Source organism: Grammomys surdaster, unplaced genomic scaffold (assembly GCF_004785775.1).
Source record: "Grammomys surdaster isolate TR1022 unplaced genomic scaffold, NIH_TR_1.0 1036, whole genome shotgun sequence".
Taxonomy (NCBI): Eukaryota; Metazoa; Chordata; class Mammalia; order Rodentia; family Muridae; genus Grammomys; species Grammomys surdaster.
Genome location: NW_021605455.1, coordinates 65,765 through 87,048, shown reverse-complemented (window position 1 = coordinate 87,048; position 21,284 = coordinate 65,765). Strand labels below are relative to the sequence as shown.

The 21,284-nt window shown below is 43.0% G+C and overlaps 1 protein-coding gene across 1 annotated transcript in view; it reads right to left on the bottom strand.

Moving 5' to 3' along the window:
* Dym (dymeclin) overlaps window positions 1-21,284 on the bottom strand; it is a 269,849-nt gene that overhangs the window by 199,824 nt on the left and 48,741 nt on the right. Inside the window, exon 6 of the mRNA XM_028783225.1 lies at window positions 16,596-16,668. Within this exon, the coding sequence (XP_028639058.1) occupies window positions 16,596-16,668 (73 nt within the window). The remainder of the gene's footprint in view (window positions 1-16,595; window positions 16,669-21,284) is intronic.

Sequence of the window (21,284 nt, the reverse complement as noted above, 5' to 3'; positions counted from 1 at the left end):
ATATACACAGGCACATGCACACACAGGCACATGCACACACAGACACACACACATACAAAGATACATGCAGACACACACACAGAGGCACATGCACACGCAAAAACAAAACAGTATATTTCTCTACTGCTGTTCCAGGGACCCTGAGTTTGCTTCTCCAGGTCTCCACTGAGTGGCTTCCAAATGCCTGTAGCCCCAGCTCCTTGGGGCCCAATGCTCCTTTCTGGCCTATGGCACTGCACTCGCCCATGGACAGGAACCCACACACCCACAAATACAATTTTTGGAAAACTAAAAATAATTTTTTAAAAAATTACAAAGAAGAAATTACATATACACAGAAGAAATTGCCAGGCAATAAATGGGTCAATCAATCATCTGAGCACACAGTTCTCAGGCATATAAAACCTGATAAGACTTTTTAAGTGCTGACTACCTCTAACCAGCTGGCAAACACACACGAATTAAAAGTACTTTGAGATTCCCTCTCACCCCACTCACAATGGCCACCATCAAGAACACTGAAGACAGCAAACTCTGTGTGAATGTGGGGAGAACACTGCTGACAGTGTCAACCATGCGGCCACTGTGGGACTCGGTGTGGCAGCATCTCAGGAGTCCAGAGACAACTATTATGACTCAGTTCTCCCCTCCCCGCCATGGTCAGATGGGCGCTTCTCACTTTGACAGGAAAATGGGACCAGCCTAGCTGTTCATCAACAGAGGGTAGATCGTGACAATTTGGTACATATTTATTTATCCAAATCATTCTTTATCAACCTGAATTTTTTCATGGTAAAGTTTTCAATTAAGTCCAAAGTAAATTTCAAGTCAAAGGAAATTTTCAAGTAAAGTTCAAAGAAAAGTACACAACAGCTACTAAATCGTAGTTCGTTGTGTATTTAAAGACAACTGGCTCTCAACTAGGCCAGATTAAATTAGACCAGGTATGTTAAGGAGCTCTCACTAGTAGAAATGTATTTTACAACATAACATAATGAAGCAAAAACTCTGCCTGGCCAACTCATCAAAATTCTGTCTCAAAAGTTAGGGGAAGGGCTATGCCAGTGACACAGGTCAGTGAAGAGCACCTGCCCAGCATCCAAGAAGCTGTAGGTCCAATCCCGAGTACTACAGTACATACACATACATACATACACATGGGCGTGCACACACACGCACACGCGCACACACACACACTGTGGGTATAGCTCAGTGATATAGTACTTGTATTATAAGGAAATGGCATTTCCTTAATTACTGCTATAAATTATATTCCGTTTATTTCTCCTTCCTTCCTTCTTTCCTTCCTTTTCAAGGGTTTCTCTGTGTAGTTCTGGCTGTCCTGAAACTCACTCTGCAGACCAGGCTAGCCTTGAACTCAGAGATCTGCCTGCCTCTGCCTCCCAAGTACTGGGATTACAGGTGTGCGCCACCACTGCCCAGCTAGTCCTCATTCCTTGAACTGAATGAATAAACTGAACACTTACAACTCACTAATGATGGCACAGATGACAAGAATTCTACTCACAATAATCATTAATTAAACTACCCAGGCCTATCTGGAACACATATTCACTAGTCAGTCTTTATAAGCCCAAAGGCAAAGAGCTAAGTGAGACCTCCATCAACAATGAGCAAGGAAGTAAGGTCCCCAGTCCAACAACCCTGGGGGGTGGGGGGAAGCACATACTGTCACCACCCAAAATGAGGGGTTTAGAAAGCAAGCCCTTCCCCACCTGAAGCCTCAGATATCCTAGCCCTGACCTGACCACAATATCTTCAGAAGTAACAGGTCAAGTTCTATTCAGACATCTGACAAAATAAAAATTATCAAGTAATATTGATTGTTAAACAGCTGTCGTTCAAAAAAATTTGTTGGGCTTTCTTTTTTTAAGACTAGGATTCATTATGTAACCTATGTCAATCCCAAACTCACTGTGTATCCCAGGCTGTTCTCAAATTCACAGAAATCCTCCTGCCTCAACCCCTCAAGTACTGAGATTACAGACACACACAGTGCCCAAGTAGGGTCATTCTTACACAGCAACAGAGACATGACGCACAGACTTGGGTCATTTACCAGAAGGTAGGTTGTAGGCAGTCTGGATGTGGACTGATGAGAAACTGGTTTAATAAAGGCAGCAGGTGCATAGATATGTTGAGCAGCTTCTAAAGCCACAGGTTAGATGTTCATTTCACATTACTACTAAGTCAAAATGCTCTTCTGAAAGGAAGGTTGTGAGGGGAAAAATCAAACATAAACAAAAAACATTGTTCTGATGTTCACTTCTGCACATAACAATGACACTGTTTGCACAGGGCAACCTGGCTCCCCACTGACAACTACTGGGCCTTCTCTTGCTGCTGGAGCGGCCATGAGAAAAGGATGCTGCTCCAACAGCTAGAAAAATCACCCCAATACCGGCACCAGCTGCCTTCACCATGCCACAGATGCCTTGAGACAGCTATGTTCATGACTACAGCTGAGCACGCTGGCTGCTGGGTGCCCTGCCAGTCGAGGCTATGTCAGTCTATGGTAGATGTGCACTCCCCAGCCTCAGCAAAGGAGGAGCCTGTCCCTGAGCTGTCTCTGCATAGGCCATGTCCAGTCCCCGAATAGTCCTTAATGGGCCTGGGTTCCCCATCAAATACCACCCTAACAGAAGACAAACCGTCAAGAGAAGCTGCACTGAACAATCCCAACGCAGCCAGGGCGAGCAGGGGACAAGAGAGCAGAGGGGTGAAGAGAACCTGAGGGCTGTACTCTGCACAGAACTCCAGAAAGCTGTCAAGTAGCAGGGCACAGGGACACAGGTTGTAGCATAACAACTTTCATACTGGTTTCTGCCAGACACCAAGGCCCACAGGACTTGTAAGGCTAAGGGTCTCTATACACAAGATTGGCATGGGGCTGTAACACTAGAGGGCGCCACTTGCCACTACTTCCATCAGTCTGCTACTGCCACCTACTGCTGTCACACATGTCACACAGGGAAGGAAAGGAACCGAGGGTGTTAGAGACCAGCATCTGAAAAGCTTGCCTGTCCACTACTCCATCTGGATAGGTCAGAAGAACCTGTAGGTAGCTCAGTGCTCATGATGGGAAGGCAAAAGTACCACTCCAAATTTGATGCCAGCTTAGACTACATAGAAAGTTCCAGGCTAGACAGGGTTATATAAAGAAGACATTCTTCTTTAGAAAAAAAAAAAAAAAAGCAAGCAAGAAAGCAAAAAAGGAAGAAAGGAAGGAAGGAAGCAAGGAAGGAAGAAAATTAAAAAAAAAAAAAGACTTATTTCCAAGCACATGTATTGCTACAGAGCAAAAGAAAAACTTAATGCCAACAGTGAAATCTGTAGCCCTTGAATTCTCTATGCAACCCGAAATAGCCTTCAGCTCATAATCCTGCCTCTGCCCTCCTCCCCCCACCTCACTATGCAGGAATTATAGGCTTGCCACCACTCCCAGCTGGAAAATATTTACACAGGGATTATGAATACCAGTGGCTACTCACCTTATTTACAAAAGAATCCCTAACTTACCCTCCAAGACCCCGCGATTTCTAACAGAGCATCCTAACTTCCTTCCTAAAGTATCCCTACCCTTGTCCCTTCCTTCACCTCCAGTTTGACAGGCCTACTCGGAAACCTAAGCATGTGGCCAACTCAGGGCTTTGCATCTGCTGTTCCTGCTTACAAGGCTCTCCCATTAGATGGCGAGCAGCAGAACACCTCTGAGCCCACTTGGGTTTCCATTTAAATAGAATATGTCATGTAAGAAACAAGTCCCAACACTCTGGGTTCCTTCCTACACCCCGCATTACTCTTTTCTGCACCGTGATCCTGACATCATCACGTACCGCTCTTGTCCTCAGTCCCACTCTGCAACGAGAGCCTATGTTACCATTGAACCCTACATACAAGATGAGATGACACGAAGTACTCATGGATTCGCTCAACTGTCATCCATAGTCCGCTCACAGTTACAGAGAAACATTAGTATGTGTTACCAAAACAAAAGTCTCAAACTCTCAGCTTCCAAATACTATTTCACAGTCTAGCATTCTGAATAAAAATTCACTAGACTCCCAGGGACAAAGTAACAGAACTAGTAGCAATAGCAAAAATAATTATTCCATGATGCAAGGCTGAAGCAGGGCAGCCCATGACCTCATTTAATGCAGTTTCTACCATAAGCAGTACTGAAAATGACTCTCAGTACAGAGTTTTTAACACTGCTTCAAAATAAGTGGGCCCCAATTCAATTGTGCCCACCTGGGCAAATAACGCAAATATCATTCAGAAAATCTGTTGAACAGCCATTAAAGACACAGGATTTGAGGATACACACAGCCAAAATGCAGCCATCTGTCAATGATGCTTCCTAGTGACCATGTCCCCCACACCTCCCAAAGCTGTGAGGATCCTCTAGGTTCATTCATGAACATAAGTTTTCGATGGCCCCAAACCTATAACTGTGCAACCATTCAAAACCAAGCTGACGTGCTGGCTCTTTATGGCAAATCACAGATCTCCATGCTACGACATCTTAAAAGCTGCAGCCTAAATGAACACGATAAAACTGAGCTAGTTTAAGATCTCTTCCTTTCTTTCCCAGTTACTTTACTGGGTAGTTAGATAAAACAGGATACGGGTCTGCATAAGACAGCAAGAGTTAGTACTAAGCCCAACGTAAACTCACAAGTACTTCAGCTGTGTCAAAACAGAGATAATGAAAACTACTTAGGGGTATTACCTAGAGGGCCACTTACACTGCCTGCTAACAGTGAGACACTCCACCTCAACAGAATACACTGTCAATTCCAACAACTATCAGTTTCCAGTTTGAGAATAAAGAAAATATTGTATTTACACTTTCCACTATCTTCAGACTGAAGAAAAAAACAAAATAAACACCCTGCCCTAGCCCCAGCTGAGAGTCTTCCTAGCAGTGAATAGGGAATCAATATTTGACTTTCCATTTACAGCTTAGGATCACAGTGCCCACTTCTGTCTCTGTCTCTCTCTCTTTCAGTGAGGAGAAAATAACTGACTCCTATTAGTGTAAAATGACCTCCTAGAGGCCCCGATTCCTGACACTCTATACATAGTACATAATAACACACACACATCCTAAGACAAGTCTGGCATGGAGGCACAGGCCTGCAAACCCACTAGGAGATGCCAACCAATTTACTTCTAGGACAAGAGCTTCCTCACTGGCCTGCAGGCAGCGGCCTTCTTGCTACAGTCATGTAGTTAGAAAATGGTAAGGAGAAAATAACTATGGCTCTTGTTATGCCTGTGAGATGGCCTCCAAAAGCCCTGAGCCCTAGGACCATGACACTGAGAAGACTTCAAATGGAGGTGACACAGGCATTTGCTTCATAACATACAGCATCTGAAAAGCTAGCATGGTGGCTCATGCCTGCAGTTTCAAAACTTGGGAGAATCAGAAATTCAAGGCCAGCCTTGGCTACATGAGATTGTCCCTGAAAAACCATACCAACATGGCTTAAGAGATAACTCAGCAAGTAAGAGCATACACTGCTTGATTTACAGCACGAATGCTGGGTGGTTCACATCTGCCTCAGACTCCAAATACAGGGAATCTTACACCTTTGATCCCTTCAGGCACCCGCAATCATGTGCACATACATGTAATCTGAAAATAATTTTTAAAAGTTTTAAAAAATAAATCATTTAAAACCATAAAGAGGGCTGGAGAGATGGCTCAGTGGTTAAGAGCACTGACAGCTCTGCCAGAGGTCCTGAGTTCAATTCCCAGCAATCACATGGTGGCTCACAACCATCTGTAATCGGATCCAATGCCCTCTTCTAGTGTGTGTCTGAAGACAGCTGCAGTGTGCTCATATAAATAAAAATAAATTAAAAAAGAAAACAATAACTTTATTTAAAAAACATAAAGAAACATCAATACAGCATGAGAGACAGTTTAAGCAGTGTGTCCAATCTTATTTCAGCCAGGAATGTTCTTAGTTAATATTCTGTCACTTCATTGTAAACAATCAAAAGCTGTACACCACTGGTCCTGGAGGTTTAAAACGCCATGTCCTTTAGGGACAGTTAATATCCTACTTAGCTGTGATGCATATGAACCATGACAGACAATGACCAGCACAACAGGCCATCCTAAAAGTGAGTAAGTGGTACTCATATCCAGTGGTAACAACTTGGATTTAAGGCTCACTCAACAGTAGGGAAACGATGCCTGGAAACAGTCAACTATCCAGGGACTAGTGAGGTCATGAATCTTAGCAAGAACCACCATCACTACTTTACTAAACCAGCATAATCCTAACTATGCTTTAAAATTTACTCTTATAGCCACAAACAATCCTAACTCTCACCCCTCACCAAAGAAGCTTGTCTCTGCAGCAGACAGACACAGTAAGAGAAAGCTACAACTGCTCAAAACACAGAGAGCAGCTCATCGTGGACGCCCAGCACAACAGATACAACACAATTCCTGCACCTGAGGCTCACAACACATCCCAGAAGAGGTGGCAGAAAGATCAGAAGAGCCAGAGGACAAGGAAATCTGCTGTGTCATGTGTCTCCTAGAAATGACAGGGAAATGACATCCATGATACTTCAACAACATGGCTGCCTAAACAAGATCTGAAAAAGCACATCAACAAACACGCTAACAAGGAAGGGCACAATCTCAGGAGCCTCAGTCCAAACAGAACTGCAGGCAACTGAGGACAGTGCAGAGAGGGAGAACTCACTTTTCCCAAGGATGAAGCCACTAATTGGTCACCTAACACCAAGTGGTCAGCCCTGAAATCATATACATACAAGCAATATTAAATGGAGTCAGCAGGATGGAAATGTATGTATGTATGTATGTATGTATGTATGTATGTATGTATATGGGCATACAGGCAATTAAAGATATGAGCTATAATTTTTGCTAATGGCAGAATACCCAGAATCTCAAATTCAGTGTCATTAAGTGGCCAATAAAACAGTTTAAAGACTTGTTAATAATAATCCCAGCACTTGGGAGGCAGAGGCAGGTGGATTTCTGAGTTCAAGGCCAGCCTGGTCTACAGAGTGAGTTCCAGGACAGCTAGGGCTACACAGAGAAGCTCTGTCTCAAAAAAAAAAAAAAAAAAAAAAAAAAAAAAAAAAAAAAAAAAAAAAAGACTTGTTAATAAACATGATACCTAAGAATTCTGTTCTATTATGAGAAGAAGCAGAATTCTAACTCGACCTATTTTATGAAATAAGCATAAGCTCAAAGGCAGAGGTAGGCAGATCTCTGTGAGTTCAAGAACAACCTGGTCTACAGAGCAGGTTCCAAGACAGCCAGGGGCAAAAAAAATCAACATTACCAAAACAAAGTTATGCTATTAGTAAAATTAAAATAATAACAAAAAGATAATAGGCAAACTGAGAAAAATATAGTATAAATTCACATCTGAAATTCGTAGGTTGCCAGGAGGTGGTGGCACACGCCTTTAATCCCAGCACTTGGGAGGCAGAGGCAGGTGGATTTCTGAGTTCGAGGCCAGCCTGGTCTACAGAGTGAGTTCCAGGACAGCCAGAACTACACAGAGAAACCCTGTTTCGAAAAACCAAAAAAAAAAAAAAAAAAAGCATAGGTTTTCCAATAAATAAATAACTATGGTCATGTAATTTTAAGGAATGAGAAAGGAGGTAGAAAACTTGCAGCCTTCATTCACAGACATGGAGTGTGAAATGGTGAGCCCAAAGTCCCACACGATCTAGCGGCTCCACTCCTAGACAGATACACCTAAGGGAACTGAAGACATCACCAACACAAAACCTTCCATATAAATCTTCATAGCATTATACATAATGGCAAAAAATACAAACAAACCAATGTCTATTAACTGATGAATATGTGTGCAAAATGTGGCTTATAAATGCAACAGAATGTTTTTCACACTCCCCAACCCCCACCAAAGAAACTAAAGTCCTGGTACTCAAGACAACAGATGAAACTGAATAGATCATACAAAGTTAGAAGGGGGAAAAAGACCAGTCCAGAGGGACCCAGCACAGTCAAACTCACAGGAGAAGAAAGCAGACTGTGTCATGAGGAGAAAGAGGGGACTCATGGGGACAAGTGGGGATGTGGCGGACAATGCTCATGGTTTCTCTGTTGCTGCAGAATGGTAAATACACACAAAACCACTGAGCTGCTTCCTTTGAAAATAGGAGGTTGTAGGTATTTATTGGATTTATTTGTTTTTATTTGAAAATGAAAACAGAAAGACCTCTAAATACTGGGATACAAAGACTCCTAGGTTAGACTGAAAAACAGGAAGAGTCAAAAAAATAGGGTGAAATGTGAATTTGTACTTCTAACTGCTCATATACATTAAAATTTCTAAGAAAGTACAAACAAAAAGCCAAGAGTCAGTTATGAAAGCAAAGAGGAAGGCTGGAAAGACAAGAGGGCGACGGTGCCAATCCACTCTCATGGATGAGGCTCTGGTCACATCAAAGTATCAACCTATACAAAAACAGATTACCCTAGACTAACCATTCCTGAACTTCAGCCAATTAGAATCTGAGCACATATGAAATGATATCATATGAAGAAGGCAGTCAGCACCCATGCCGTGTTACAGCATGCTGTAAGAACTAGTCACCCGGGCTGGAGAGATGGCTCAGTGGTTAAGAGCACTGACTGCTCTTCCAAAGGTCCTGAGTTCAAATCCCAGCAACCACATGGTGGCTTACAACTATCTGTAATGGGATCTGATGCCCTCTTCTGGTGTGTCTGAAGATAGCTACAGTGTACTCATATAAATAAAATAAATTGAGCTGTAGAGATGGCTTAGCAGTTAAGAGCACTGACTGCTACAGTGTACTCATATAAATAAAAATAAATACATAATATTTAAAAAAAAAAAAAGAACTAGTCACCCAAACCAGGAAAGCTAGCCAGCTCTCTTCCTTCCTGAGCTCTGAATGAGCTCGCTCACTCCAACACAGGGAATCTACAGACCTTGGCTTTCCTTGTAAATAAGGACAATAGGTGAGCTCTCATGTCATTTCCTTCTCTAACTTCTGATAATGCTAAGAAGAAAAAGAAAGAAAAACAGGAACTTGAGGTAATGTTAATTTCTATGATAACCAAATTTAAAATATTAATTGAACTATCTTTTTTTTTTTTCAAGACAGGGTTTCTCTGTGTAGCCCTGGCTGTCCTGGAACTCACTCTGTAGACCAGGCTAGCCTTGAACTCTCGAACTCAGAAATCCGCCTGCCTCTGCCTCCCAAGTGCTGGGATTAAAGGTGTGCCCCACCGCCGCCCGGCTAATTGAACTATCTTAAATGCCAAGTCATCAGGGAAATGAGTCCGAAGAGGTCAATACTTGAAAGAAACCAAAATTCTATGGTGCTCAGTGGAGTGATTTTTCAAAAATGAAGTGTTTTTGAGGCAGCAGATCATTCTTGTTTTGAAGTCCTTGTATAGTCTTCAGAAGATTTTCATTACACAATTGCTAAACCAAAGTCAACTTTAGTGAGGTGAAGCACTGCTTTGGCTGCCATAGTATTCCAAGAACTTTCCAGCATCTGGTCTGGAAATGTCCTAGAACAGACTACTGTTGGAGCAAGTTACTACTTCATGTGAATAAGTGACAGAAGCCATGACCTTGTGCTGCACTGCTGGGGCAGAGAGGGGTACTTGGACAAGGACAAAAGCCATAGTGAAAAGGGTGTTAGTGTTGGCTACCAGCAAAGCTAATGAACACAGAAGGAAAAACCATGCTCCTCTGACTTACTCCTGGATAGGAACCTGATGGCACTGTAACTGGAACATAAGTTTAATAAAAACAACTGACAAGTTCAAACAATTAAGATGAAAATTTAGAAATAGCTAGTTGAGCCTACAGGGCTATTCTAATGGGAGAGAATGGAATTATGTATTTCAGATGCTGTCACAAGAGTGATGGCTAGTTTTAGAACTGAGATTAGAGGTATGGCTGTAATACTCTGTGCCAGAGATTAAGCTCAGGGTCATGTCTCTTACTAAGTATGCACTACCACTGAGCGAAGCCTCCAGACCCCATGTGCAGTGCCAGCACACACAGGACCACCAGCTATACTTAGTGCTGTGGGGGCCTGGAGCCAGACAGCAGCTGGTAACAGAGCTGATTTAAAATTTATTGCCTGGGTCCAGGGTTAGTGATTTTTTTTTCTGCTATAAAATATATCACATAGTTCTTAACAATAATCATTTAAACATTTGTGGGGGAAAAAATCTAAATATCCATCTTGCAAAATCAACACTGTACTTTTGGACATATTTGTTTTCAATAATCCAAGGTCTTAAATACTACATACTAAAAATTTTAAATGGATTCTCCAACCCATCATAAATTTTTTCTAAGAAACAAACAAACAAACAAAAACCCACTGTGAGAGCTAAAGAGATGGCTCAGCAGCTAAGTGCTGCTCTCACAGAGGAGCTGAGTTCAGTTCCCAGCCCCCATGATGGGCAGGTCACAGCCACCTACAACTCCAGATGCACAGAATGCTGCTAACACCCTTTGAAAACTTTCTTCTGAACTTCATGGTACCTGTACACAGGTACCCAACACACAACTCAAAGTAATATATCTCTTTATTTTTTATTAATTTATTCTTATCTGTATAAGTGACTTGTCTGCATTTATGTCTGTGTACCATGAGTATGCCTAGTGCCCAAAGAGGCCAGAAGAAGGCAATGTATCCTCTGAAACTAGAGTTACAGATGTTTGTGAACCAGCATGTAGGTGCTGGGAATCAAACCCAGGTGCTCTGGAAGATCAGCCAGTGCTCTTAACCACTGAGCCATCTCTCCAACCATAAAAATAAACCTGCAGTTAAAAACAAACAAACAAAACAAAACAAAACAAAACAAAAAAACACCTACTGCAACATTTTAATACATAATACTATCTTGGTATATGGAAATTCTTTAACATTTAGTTCAATACTTACAATGTCTTAAATTCCTAATTCATCCAGAAAGCTGGGCTAGATTTTAATTTGCAGCACTTAAAATTTAAATGCTGATTTGCTGTAGCTAGCTAGCTCTTGCCTTCCATGGAAGCTGGTTTTGGAGAAGCATTTATGAATCAACATGCAGGGCTGAAGAAAGACATTATCCCAGAGTTATGTAAGTCCTTCATTCCCCAGTCATGGGCATCTCTGTGCCTTTGCTCTCATCAACAACTAAGGAAACCACTTAGAAGCCAGGTATGGTAGCACATGCCTTTAATCCCAGCAATGAAAGGCAGAAGCAGGTGGACATCTCTGAGTTCAGGACTAGCCTGGTCTACACAACAGTTCCAGGCCAGCCAGGGCTACACAGTAAAACTCTGTCTCAAAATCAAAGAATGACTAACAGAGAAAAAAAATCTTCAATACTCAGATTTTTCACAACAGACTACGGTGTGAATAAATGTGCACTTATAACTATTACACTTCCGAAATTGTGGCAATATAGAGAATTTTACAATCAATCAGTTTCAAACCTCCTTAATTCCTCCAAAGTGGAACTGAGAGGAGAAGCTCTATACTTCCTACTGCTGTATCCTGGTCCAGAGTCTGAAACACAGCTCAAGTTCAGTCTTCTAACACTCATGTCTTTCAAACAACACAGCTTTTCCAGTCTTAATTTTCCATACTTGATATAAACAAGCTAATATGCCCTTGATTCCACAAAGACATATTCAGTCCTGAGAGGTCCCTAGTCAAATCCTTTTGTCTTCCTCGAAGGCCTCAAAATGAGGATTCCCCAGGCAAGTCTTAAACTTGAGATCCTCTTGCTTCAACCTCCTGAATAATTGGGATTAGTGACAGGCCTGATTCTGTTTCTAATAAAGAATCATTTAAAAGTGTGTACAAACCAGGTACTACAGTACACATCTGTAATCATATCATTAAGGGTCGAGGGCAAGAGGTCATCTTTAGCCACACGGCAAGTTCAAGCTAGCTCAAGGTAAACAAGAACCAGGGCTGGGGATGGGGGGGGATGCAATATGAGTACACACATACATAAGGTATGTATGTTATTCTTAGTAATCACTTTACTTTCAATTTTAATAAACTAATATAGTCTCATAAGAAAAATTTAGGTTAGTCTGAAATTTCATGACTACTAAAATTAGATTTCTAATGATTCTCCTGCTAATTCAGCACAGGTAAGCAAGAACAACTGTGAAGCATTACAGCCAGACTGCTGAGTTCAGGAGCTGAGAGAGCTTCCGTTTTCATGCTAATTCCACCTTCAGTCACAGGCTGGTCTGGAATAATGTGGTGAAGTTGGGGTAGATGAAACACTTACAGAGCAGTTGCTTTCACATGGAAACTGTAACCAAGACAAACCTTCTTGTAAGATGGACTTCCAAGGACATTAAATCATAAGAAATTGTTTCAGCAGCTGCTTTGAGCTGAGCATACATAACACAAGACATCTGGCTGCCTGTGCATTTTCAGTTCATTTAAAAAGTATAAACACATTAAAACACTGACCGTGCGATGCACTGTAGCACTGTCTGCTCCTCTACACAGCTGGTCCATTCGCTGTGTTCACAGCCGCTTTCTTATCCAAACAGATTTACTACTTCCAACTCCCTAACCTCAACAAAACATGATCAATAAAGGCTGAAATCTGTACACATTCAACTGTTGGGACTTGGCAATGAAAACAAATGGTATTAAAAGCCTAATTTTGTGTTTGTTTCAGACTGAGTCTTACTATGTTACCTAGGCTGGTCTGGAACTCATTATGTAGCCCAGGCTATCCATTAACTCATCATCTTATTGCCTCAGTCTCCCAAGAACTAGGGTTATAGGCATGTGTAACCTGACCTGGTTAATTTTAAAATTATATCAATTTAGTTTTAAAATTAGATCAAAAACATATAAAACATCTAGCTTAATGTGATTAGAAAAGAGCAGGAAATACGTAAGTTTTCCACACCCATCTGAAAAAACAAAATACAAAACCTCACCACAGAGACAACCAAGACAGGAACTGGTTTTCTCCTACAGGAGTACAGGTAAGTGAGGCTGAGCACTCACAGCAAACTTGTGATCTCACCAACAGCCCATGCTCCCAGAGCCCAGCCTTTGCAAGTGACTCTTAACCATAGTTCAGTATGACCTGAGCACGACCTTACATTCCATATTCCAAGCTAGAAAAGGGCAGGGCAAGAAACAAAGGACTTGAAATGCATGTGCTCTGTGAGGTGACAACTGGTGGCTTATGAATCTCTGCAACAGTGTAAACCATGTGACATGGGTACAAGGAGGAGACTGTAAGCTGGGCTTACATGATCACCCTGGGCAATACTAAAATTCTACTCAAAACAAAGAGAAAACTGGCAGACATGAACAAGTCCATGTATCACAAGACATCCTGGAAGCTGTCCCCATGTCCTTCCCTGGCAGGCAAGTCTTCTTATCTCAGCTGACCATGCATCAACGCAGCACAAGGCATGGTGTGTCTCTCGGGCTCTAAGAAAAATATGGAATCATGGACAGTATCTCCAAGAGCCTATGTACTCACAAATGCTTGTCTTTTGTTTCTGGGCCAGAGTCAAATAGCCAGTTCTGAAAAAATCCCTCTGTGTTTGTTATTTTATGATGATAAACCTGAAGAACTTCTTTATCTACAAACTACTTCCTTTACATAGCTAGAGATACAGGTCAGTGGATAGAGTGCATGTCTAGCATGCCTGGGTGTAGCCCCCAGAAAGTAGATGTGGTGGAACAGACAAGTGGTCTCTACACTCAAGAGATAAAAACAGGAGGAAAAAATGTTCAAGGTTGGGGCTAGAAAGATGGCTCAGCAGTTAAGAGCACTGGATGTTCTTCCAAAGAACTCAGGTTTAATACCTAGCACCTACCTTAGTGGCTCACATCCTTCTACAATTCCAGTTCTAGGGCGTCCTAAATCCTCTTTTGGTATCCTCAGACAATGAACATATATGCTACACAGACATGCATGTAGGCAAAACACTGATACATAAAAAACAATTTTTTGGGCCGGGCGGTGGTGGTGCACGCCTTTAATCTCAGCACTTGGGAGGCAGAGGCAGAGGCAGGCGGATTTCTGAGTTCGAGGCCAGCCTGGTCTACAGAGTGAGTTCCAGGACACCCAGGGCTATACAGAGAAACCCTGTCTCGGAAAACCAAAATAATAATAATAATAATAATTTTTTGTAAAGTCAAAGTTATTCTCAGCTACATAGTAAACTCAAGGGCAGTCTGGGATACATGAGACCCTATCTAATAAATAAATGTAATTCCTTTAAAATATGTATCTCCAGAACCAGAAAGATAGATCAGGTGAAGGTGCTTACCATCATACATGTGTGTGCATGTATGTGCCATAGCATATGTATGGAAGTCAAAGGATAACTGTAAGATTAAGTTCTCTCCTTCTATCATGTGGGTCCTGAGTTCATGTATTGAACTCTGGTTATCATACATGCCCACACATGGATCCATGTCCATATGCATGCACACACACAATAAATAAGGAGATATGTATATTCTCATCCTGACTACTCAGACAGCTGAAGATGGAAGACTGAGACATGACACCAGCAAGGCCAACATAAAAGGTTCTGTCTCAAGAATCAGTCAGTCCATTTTATAAATTTTCCAAAGTAATAAAAGTGTCTCTTGTGATAGAAGAGTGTCACCACAAACATTACAAAGGTTTGTAGCCTTCCAAAGGGCCATGATACATGAATGCACAGTCAGCATATAAAGGAAGGCAATGACGGAAACAGCTAACAAGGATTCCAGAGGAGAATCTGTTATGAGAGAGGTGATAAGCAACAACTCATAATGAGTAGACATTTTTATACACATAGGAACTGCACTGAGCTGCAGCGATGGAAACCGGTTCCAGCAGCATAAACAACTAAGGGTTTAGTTTGTCACATGAGACATTCAGGGTGAGGGAGAGAGAACAGCAGTTGTTGACCTTGGTTCAGGGCTCAGTGACATCAAAGCAAAACCTCCAGGAGACTACTGAGTCGTGGTGCCAGGATGGGGGTGCAGCATAGAGGATCTCATCTACGTTCCAGGACACAGGAAAAAGGCTGTCAGGAGAACCACAGGCCTCTTCACTGAGGGAGCTCCCTGTGAAGAACTTCACTAAGAGACCTCATTGGAGGACATCCCCAACTACATCTCAAGGAATACACCTAGCTTCAAAGAACACTGCAAAGAAATCTGCCCTCTTTAAAATTGTCTCAAAACAAAACCAAGAAGCTAAGGAAAAAAGAGAACACTGTGATCAGTTTGCTTTTTCTATCACACAGACTAGATTCAATTTGCCTTTCTCAAAGTCTTTATAGAGACCTGTAAGAGTTCTTCTTACCGAAGTTAATATAACCTTCTGCCTACCACGTTAATATTACTGAAGGATTTAATCATTCTCCCTTAACATGAAATTCTTGTTTGATAGCGATGTAGTTTGAATAAAAATGGGCCCCAAACCTCAAACACATCTGAGTGCTTTGTTCCCAGTTGCTGGAACTGTAGGAGCTATGGCTTTACTGGGGGAGGTGTGCTGCTGGGAGCGAGCTTTGAGGTTTCAAAAGCCCACCATTCCCAGATAGCTCTCTCTACCTTGTGGTTGTTGTCTCAATGTGAGCTCTCAGCTCCTGCTCCAAGTACCATGCCTGCCTGTCTGCCTGCCTGCCTGAGGCCATGCTCCCTGCCAGGATGGCCAAAATCTCTACTAATATCTGAAACCATGACCTCCAAATTAAATGTTTTGTTTTGTTTAAGTGGCCTTGCTCATGGTGCTTTGTCACAGCAATAGAAAAGCAAGCAAGTCAGGTGGATACAGTCTATATACACCAGGCAAAAGAGAAAGAATGGCTTGAGTGTGGAATCCTTAACCTGCCCCAGAACCTACGAGCCCTTCCACACAGGGCCTGGGCAGATAGCTCAGTAGACCCTCAATTAGCATCCTCATCCCGCACCATGTCAAATCCTAGTTTGGTGGCACACCGGGAACCTAGCGACGATGGCGCGCCTGAGGCTTGCTGGCCACGTCAAACAAGTCCAGGTTCCATAAAAGACTCTGGCTCAGAAAATAAGGGGAGCTGAGCGTGGTAGCCCACACCTCTAATCCCAGCACTCGGGAAGCAGAGGCAGGGGGATACCTGTGAGTTTGAGGCCAGCTTGGTCAACATAGGGTGTTCTAGGGTAACCAGAGTTACACTCTAAGTCCCTATCTCAAAAAGAAAAAGAGAGTGGGGGGGGGGGGCCGGGAAGAAAAAACTAAAGGAGAGAAGAATGATTAAGGAATTCACCCAACACTCACTACTCTCTCTGCACACACCTGCCCCGCCCCACCTTACCATGTACACACCTGCCCCTGCCCTACCTCACATTGTACACACCTGCCCCTGCCCCTCCTCACCTCACCTCGTCCTCTCTCTCAGCACAGACACACACACACACACACACACACACACACACACACACACACACACACACTCACACACCTCTTCAGCACAGTCAATTCTCATTTTCATTACAGAATGAAGACCAAGCCCGGCTCAGGCAGAACTTACAAGAGTGGAGTATCAGTGATTAACTGTATCAAGCTGCAGAGTAATTCTTCCAAAAGATCTTCAGAGTCAGAACCTAGTGAGACACACAAAGCTTTGTTTTGACAAGGTAGACAATAGATGAAATTACTTAGATGTTAAGTTTTCACTTCTAATAAGAAAAAATTATTATATATATATATATATATATATTCAAACACTATTTTGACCTCTGAATAAAATCCAGATCATGAGCAAGTCAACACTTAATACAGTCTTAATACTGACTTTCTGTGATTTTCCTTTTGTATTAGTGTATGTGCCATAGCACACGTGTGAAAGGCAGAAGACAACTCCTTGGCGTTGGTTTTCTCCTTCTACCTTTATGTGAGTTTCAGAGTTAGAAAAAAGCTTGTTGGGCGTGCATGACTTGCTTAACTATCTCACTGGCTCTATTTCTGCTTTCCTTTTAAGACTGGGTCTCACTGTGTAGTCCTCAACTGGCAAGTGTCCCCCAAATTCTGAGATTATAAGTATGTACTGTAGGCAGGAGAGCTGGCCCTGGCACTCACCTGCTACAGCACTTGGGAGAGCAGGCCCTGTACCTTACCTGGGCAGCACAGTAGAGCTGGCCCTGGATATGGGGGTTGCAGGTGAGCAGGCCCCAAGGGCATGAGCGCAGGAGTGTCAACCCTACTTCTTGTGTGCTGTGTGTTGGTATGGATGGATGAGGGAGAGTGCTGTCCTTCCCTCCCTCATCCCTCACCACCTATGGCAGGTAGAAGATTTGGTTCCAGGGTCATGAGAGTGACAGAACTGGCTATGTCCCTCATCTGCGACAACACTTGGGAGAGTGGGCCTTGCCTGGGCAGCAGGGTGGAGCTGGCCGTGGTTACATGGGTTGCCAGTGAACCAGGCCAAGGGTGTGAGAGCAGAAGAGCTGGAGGGCAGAGTAGCTCAGACACTTCTCAGGCCCAGATCCAGGGCTTTTAATCAGTCCACCCCAACATCTACCCCACTGATGAATTGCTGGAGTGCATGAAGGGGTGAGTCCTACAGATCCAAAACTGCAGGATCTCCATGACACAGGGCAACAATAGGATATCCAAGAGGAGTCCTAGAGTGTTTTCAGTATTGATAGCATAGCAGAAGCCAGACAAAAGGGAATACTACTGGCACACTGTGACACACTCCAGCTTCCACAACAACATCTTTTTTCTCTGTTGGGGAGGGGTTGCAAGGGTGGAAGGCAGGTGTGGGGGGGGGGAATGAGTGGAACTGGGGTGCATGATGTGAAATTCACAAAGAATCAACAAAATTAAAAAAAAAAACCACGACCTTAAGGCGCCTACAGGCTGGTGATTTTCACATTTCTCATACTTCACACTGCTTCTTCTAATGGGATTTTATGTTAAAGTCAAAATACATTTTTTTAAAAGCAGCTTTAGCTGCTTCACCTGAAGCAAAGCTATTTAGACCTATATCCCCCCCCACCCCCCATGTTCATATGACCTTGCCCTTGATTCTGATGAGCTCCATGGCCCCTTTGCAATCCACAGGGGACAGAATGAATCTCGACAAGAAGGCAATCACTCTTTACAAACAAAAGTCAAAGACAAGATGACTTTCCTGGTTAGAGAATCGTAAGTGGCAAGGACAGGATGTGACCTGTCATCCCAACACAAAGCATTTCTGTCCCAAACTCCCACAGCCAAGGGACCTCCACACAGCTTAAGCCAGAGCACTGTGACTTCTGGTTTGGGTTTGGACACTCATGACATCAACTCCTTCATAAAATGATTTCCTCAGGTCGTGTACAGTCTCGCAACTGCTCAGTGTCCTTTGCTCTCTTGGCAGCACTCCTCCAGATCAAACTGTCTCCCATCCAAGCACGCGGCCGGACAGACTCTGGTCAGTTCACAGATCGGACAAGACCCAGAGCAGTCAGCGTGCCACAGCTGCAGACACTCACCAACTGTCTACTGGTGTGTCCAAGATGAGTGACCATTATTATTATTTTTTTTTTTTTGGTTTTTCGAGACAGGGTTTCTCTGTGTAGCCCTGGCTGTCCTGGAACTCACTCTGTAGACCAGGCTAGCCTCGAACTCTTGAACTCAGAAATCCGCCTGCCTCTGCCTCCCAAGTGCTGGGATTAAAGGCGTGTGCTACCACCGCCTGGTGTGTGACCATTATCTCAAACTCAGTGTGTTCAAAAAACGAGTGCAGTATTTCTAACACTTCTCTAGTTTACCTCTTTTTAATTTTATGTGCATGAATGCTCTGCCTACATGTATATGGGCAGCACAGAGATCCCAGAAGAGGGAGCTTGGTCCCCCAAAAGTTGTAAGCCACCATGCGAGTGCTGGGGTTCAAACCCCCATCCTCTGTTAGAGCACCCAGTGCTCTCACCACTGAGCCATCTCTCTAACCCAACACACTTCTTTCTTATTTTCATTTTTGATGACTGCACCAGTAGCACAACGCTAAAATCCAGACTTGGCCACCCTTCTGTATCCTCTTGACTATGCAGTCTGCTTCTCTGATACAGTCTCGTTTTTGTTTGTTGAGAAAAGAGCACACTATGTAGCCTGGGATAACCCTGAACTAGAGCTCCTTGCACCTCAGGCCGGCATGACAGACACACAGCCCCTCCTGGCCTCCTGACCCGGAAGCTCTCTCATCGTGTTCTTATTCACTACTTCATGATCTCAATTCAGTTAAGCAGGTTTAGTACATTCAAACTCACTCTTACATACCCGGTCAGCCACCCACTTGGGAGTTTACCCTCCAATTTCTGCCTTACCTCCAGGTTGTTATTAAAAGTAGCTAACATAACTCTCTTTCACTTTCTTAGATAATTTTTATCATTTAAGCTAATGATTATGTATCAAAAAAAAGTGGAGATCCTTACTGATCACCAGAAGCAAAGCAGTAATGAAACAAACAAACAAACACATGTGGACCAGTCATTCAAAGAAATAGATGATGAAAGAATAGAGATGTTCTGCACTTATAAGCTCTGGCTGTTCTTGCAGAACCCAGGTGCAGTTTCCAGCATCCACAAGGACACTCACACTGTCCATCACCCTCTCTGGCCTCTCCAGGCACTGTGCATGTACACGATGCATATACATACAAAACAGTCAGACACAGGGAGTGAAAATAAATCTTTTTGTTTGTTTGTTTGTTTTTTGGTTTTTCGAGACAGGGTTTCTCTGTGTAGCCCTGGCTGTCCTGGAACTCACTCTGTAGACCAGGCTGGCCTCGAACTTAGACCTCCTGCCTCTGCCTCCCAAGAGCTGGGATCAAAGGCGTGCGCCACCACCGCCCGGCAATAAATTTTTACAAAAAAAAAAAACAAAATAAAGGACTACACTGGGCAGTGGTAGCGCACACCTTTAATCTCAGTGCTTGGGAGGCAGAGGCAGGAGGATTTCTGAGTTCTAGGCCAGCCTGGTCTACAGAGTGAGTTCCAGGACACCCAGGGCTATACAGAGAAACCCTGTCTCGAAAACAAAACAAAACAAGCACTGTTAAAGAGAGATGTAACTGTCACTGCTCTTCAGCACTCAGGACAGGACAGGCTCTATGTGCTGCCCAAAGCACGCTATATCAGTGACAAATGCTAAAACCTTAATCAAGTGCAGTCACATGCCTCAGAAACAGTCTGCAGTGACTAAAAGCCAGAATAAAAGGATTTCTTCAAAACAGAACATGCCACAGGCATGGTGGTGCATGGTAGTGCACAGCAGCAAGCCTGGCACATGGAAGGAAGGCCAGCTGGGACCACAGAGTCAGTGCCAATGACGCACATACAGTCAGATTTATTATACACCTATATTCAGAAAATCTTGGTGGAGTCTATGTTTGCCTATTTTCGTTGGAGTTACTCTAAAATATTAAATATTTTTAATTAGCATTCTAAAATGCTGTTATAAATTAATCACAAAAAGAAAAGGAAATGAACTCATTCTTTTCTAAAAATAAAACAGATCTATATGTCAATGCACTGCAATATTTAGGAGCTGTAATCTATGCCATTCCAATCAATGCTTCTGGTTGTCTGCAATTACTGTGGTCAAAAAGAAAAGACACCATTATGTACCAGGTGTGCGTACAGTAAAATTTCAATCATTTTGTTTCAGTGATTACAAAAGGATTCCTACATGTAGTGGCTGCTTTTGTGTGTCAACTTAGAATCATCAGAGAGAAAGGAGCCTCAGTTGAGAAAATGCCTCCATGAGATCCAGCTGTAGGGCATTTTTCTCGATTAGTGATCAGTAGGAGAGGATCCTGCCCATTGTGGGTGGTGCCATCCCTAGGCTGGTGGGTTCATTATGAAAGCAAGCTGAGCTAGCCAGGGGAACAAAACAGTAAGTGGCACCCTTCCATGGCCTCTGCATCTGCTACTGCCTCCAGGTTCCTGCCCTGTTTGAGTTCCAGTCCTGACTTCCTATGGTGATGAACAGCAATGTGGAAGTGTAAGCTGAATAAACCTTTCCCTCCCCAACTTGCTTTTGGTCAGGGTGTGTCATCGCAGCAAAAGAAACTCTAAGACAACTGTTACAAAAACTAAACAACTCAGGAGCACCCAGAGGCATTCCTCTATTTTTTCTGCAAAGATCAATTTAAATTTTGAATGTTTTCAGGTTTTCTGAGAAGGTGCCTTGCTATGGTGAATAGGCTACCCTAACATATGAACTTTATTCTCTG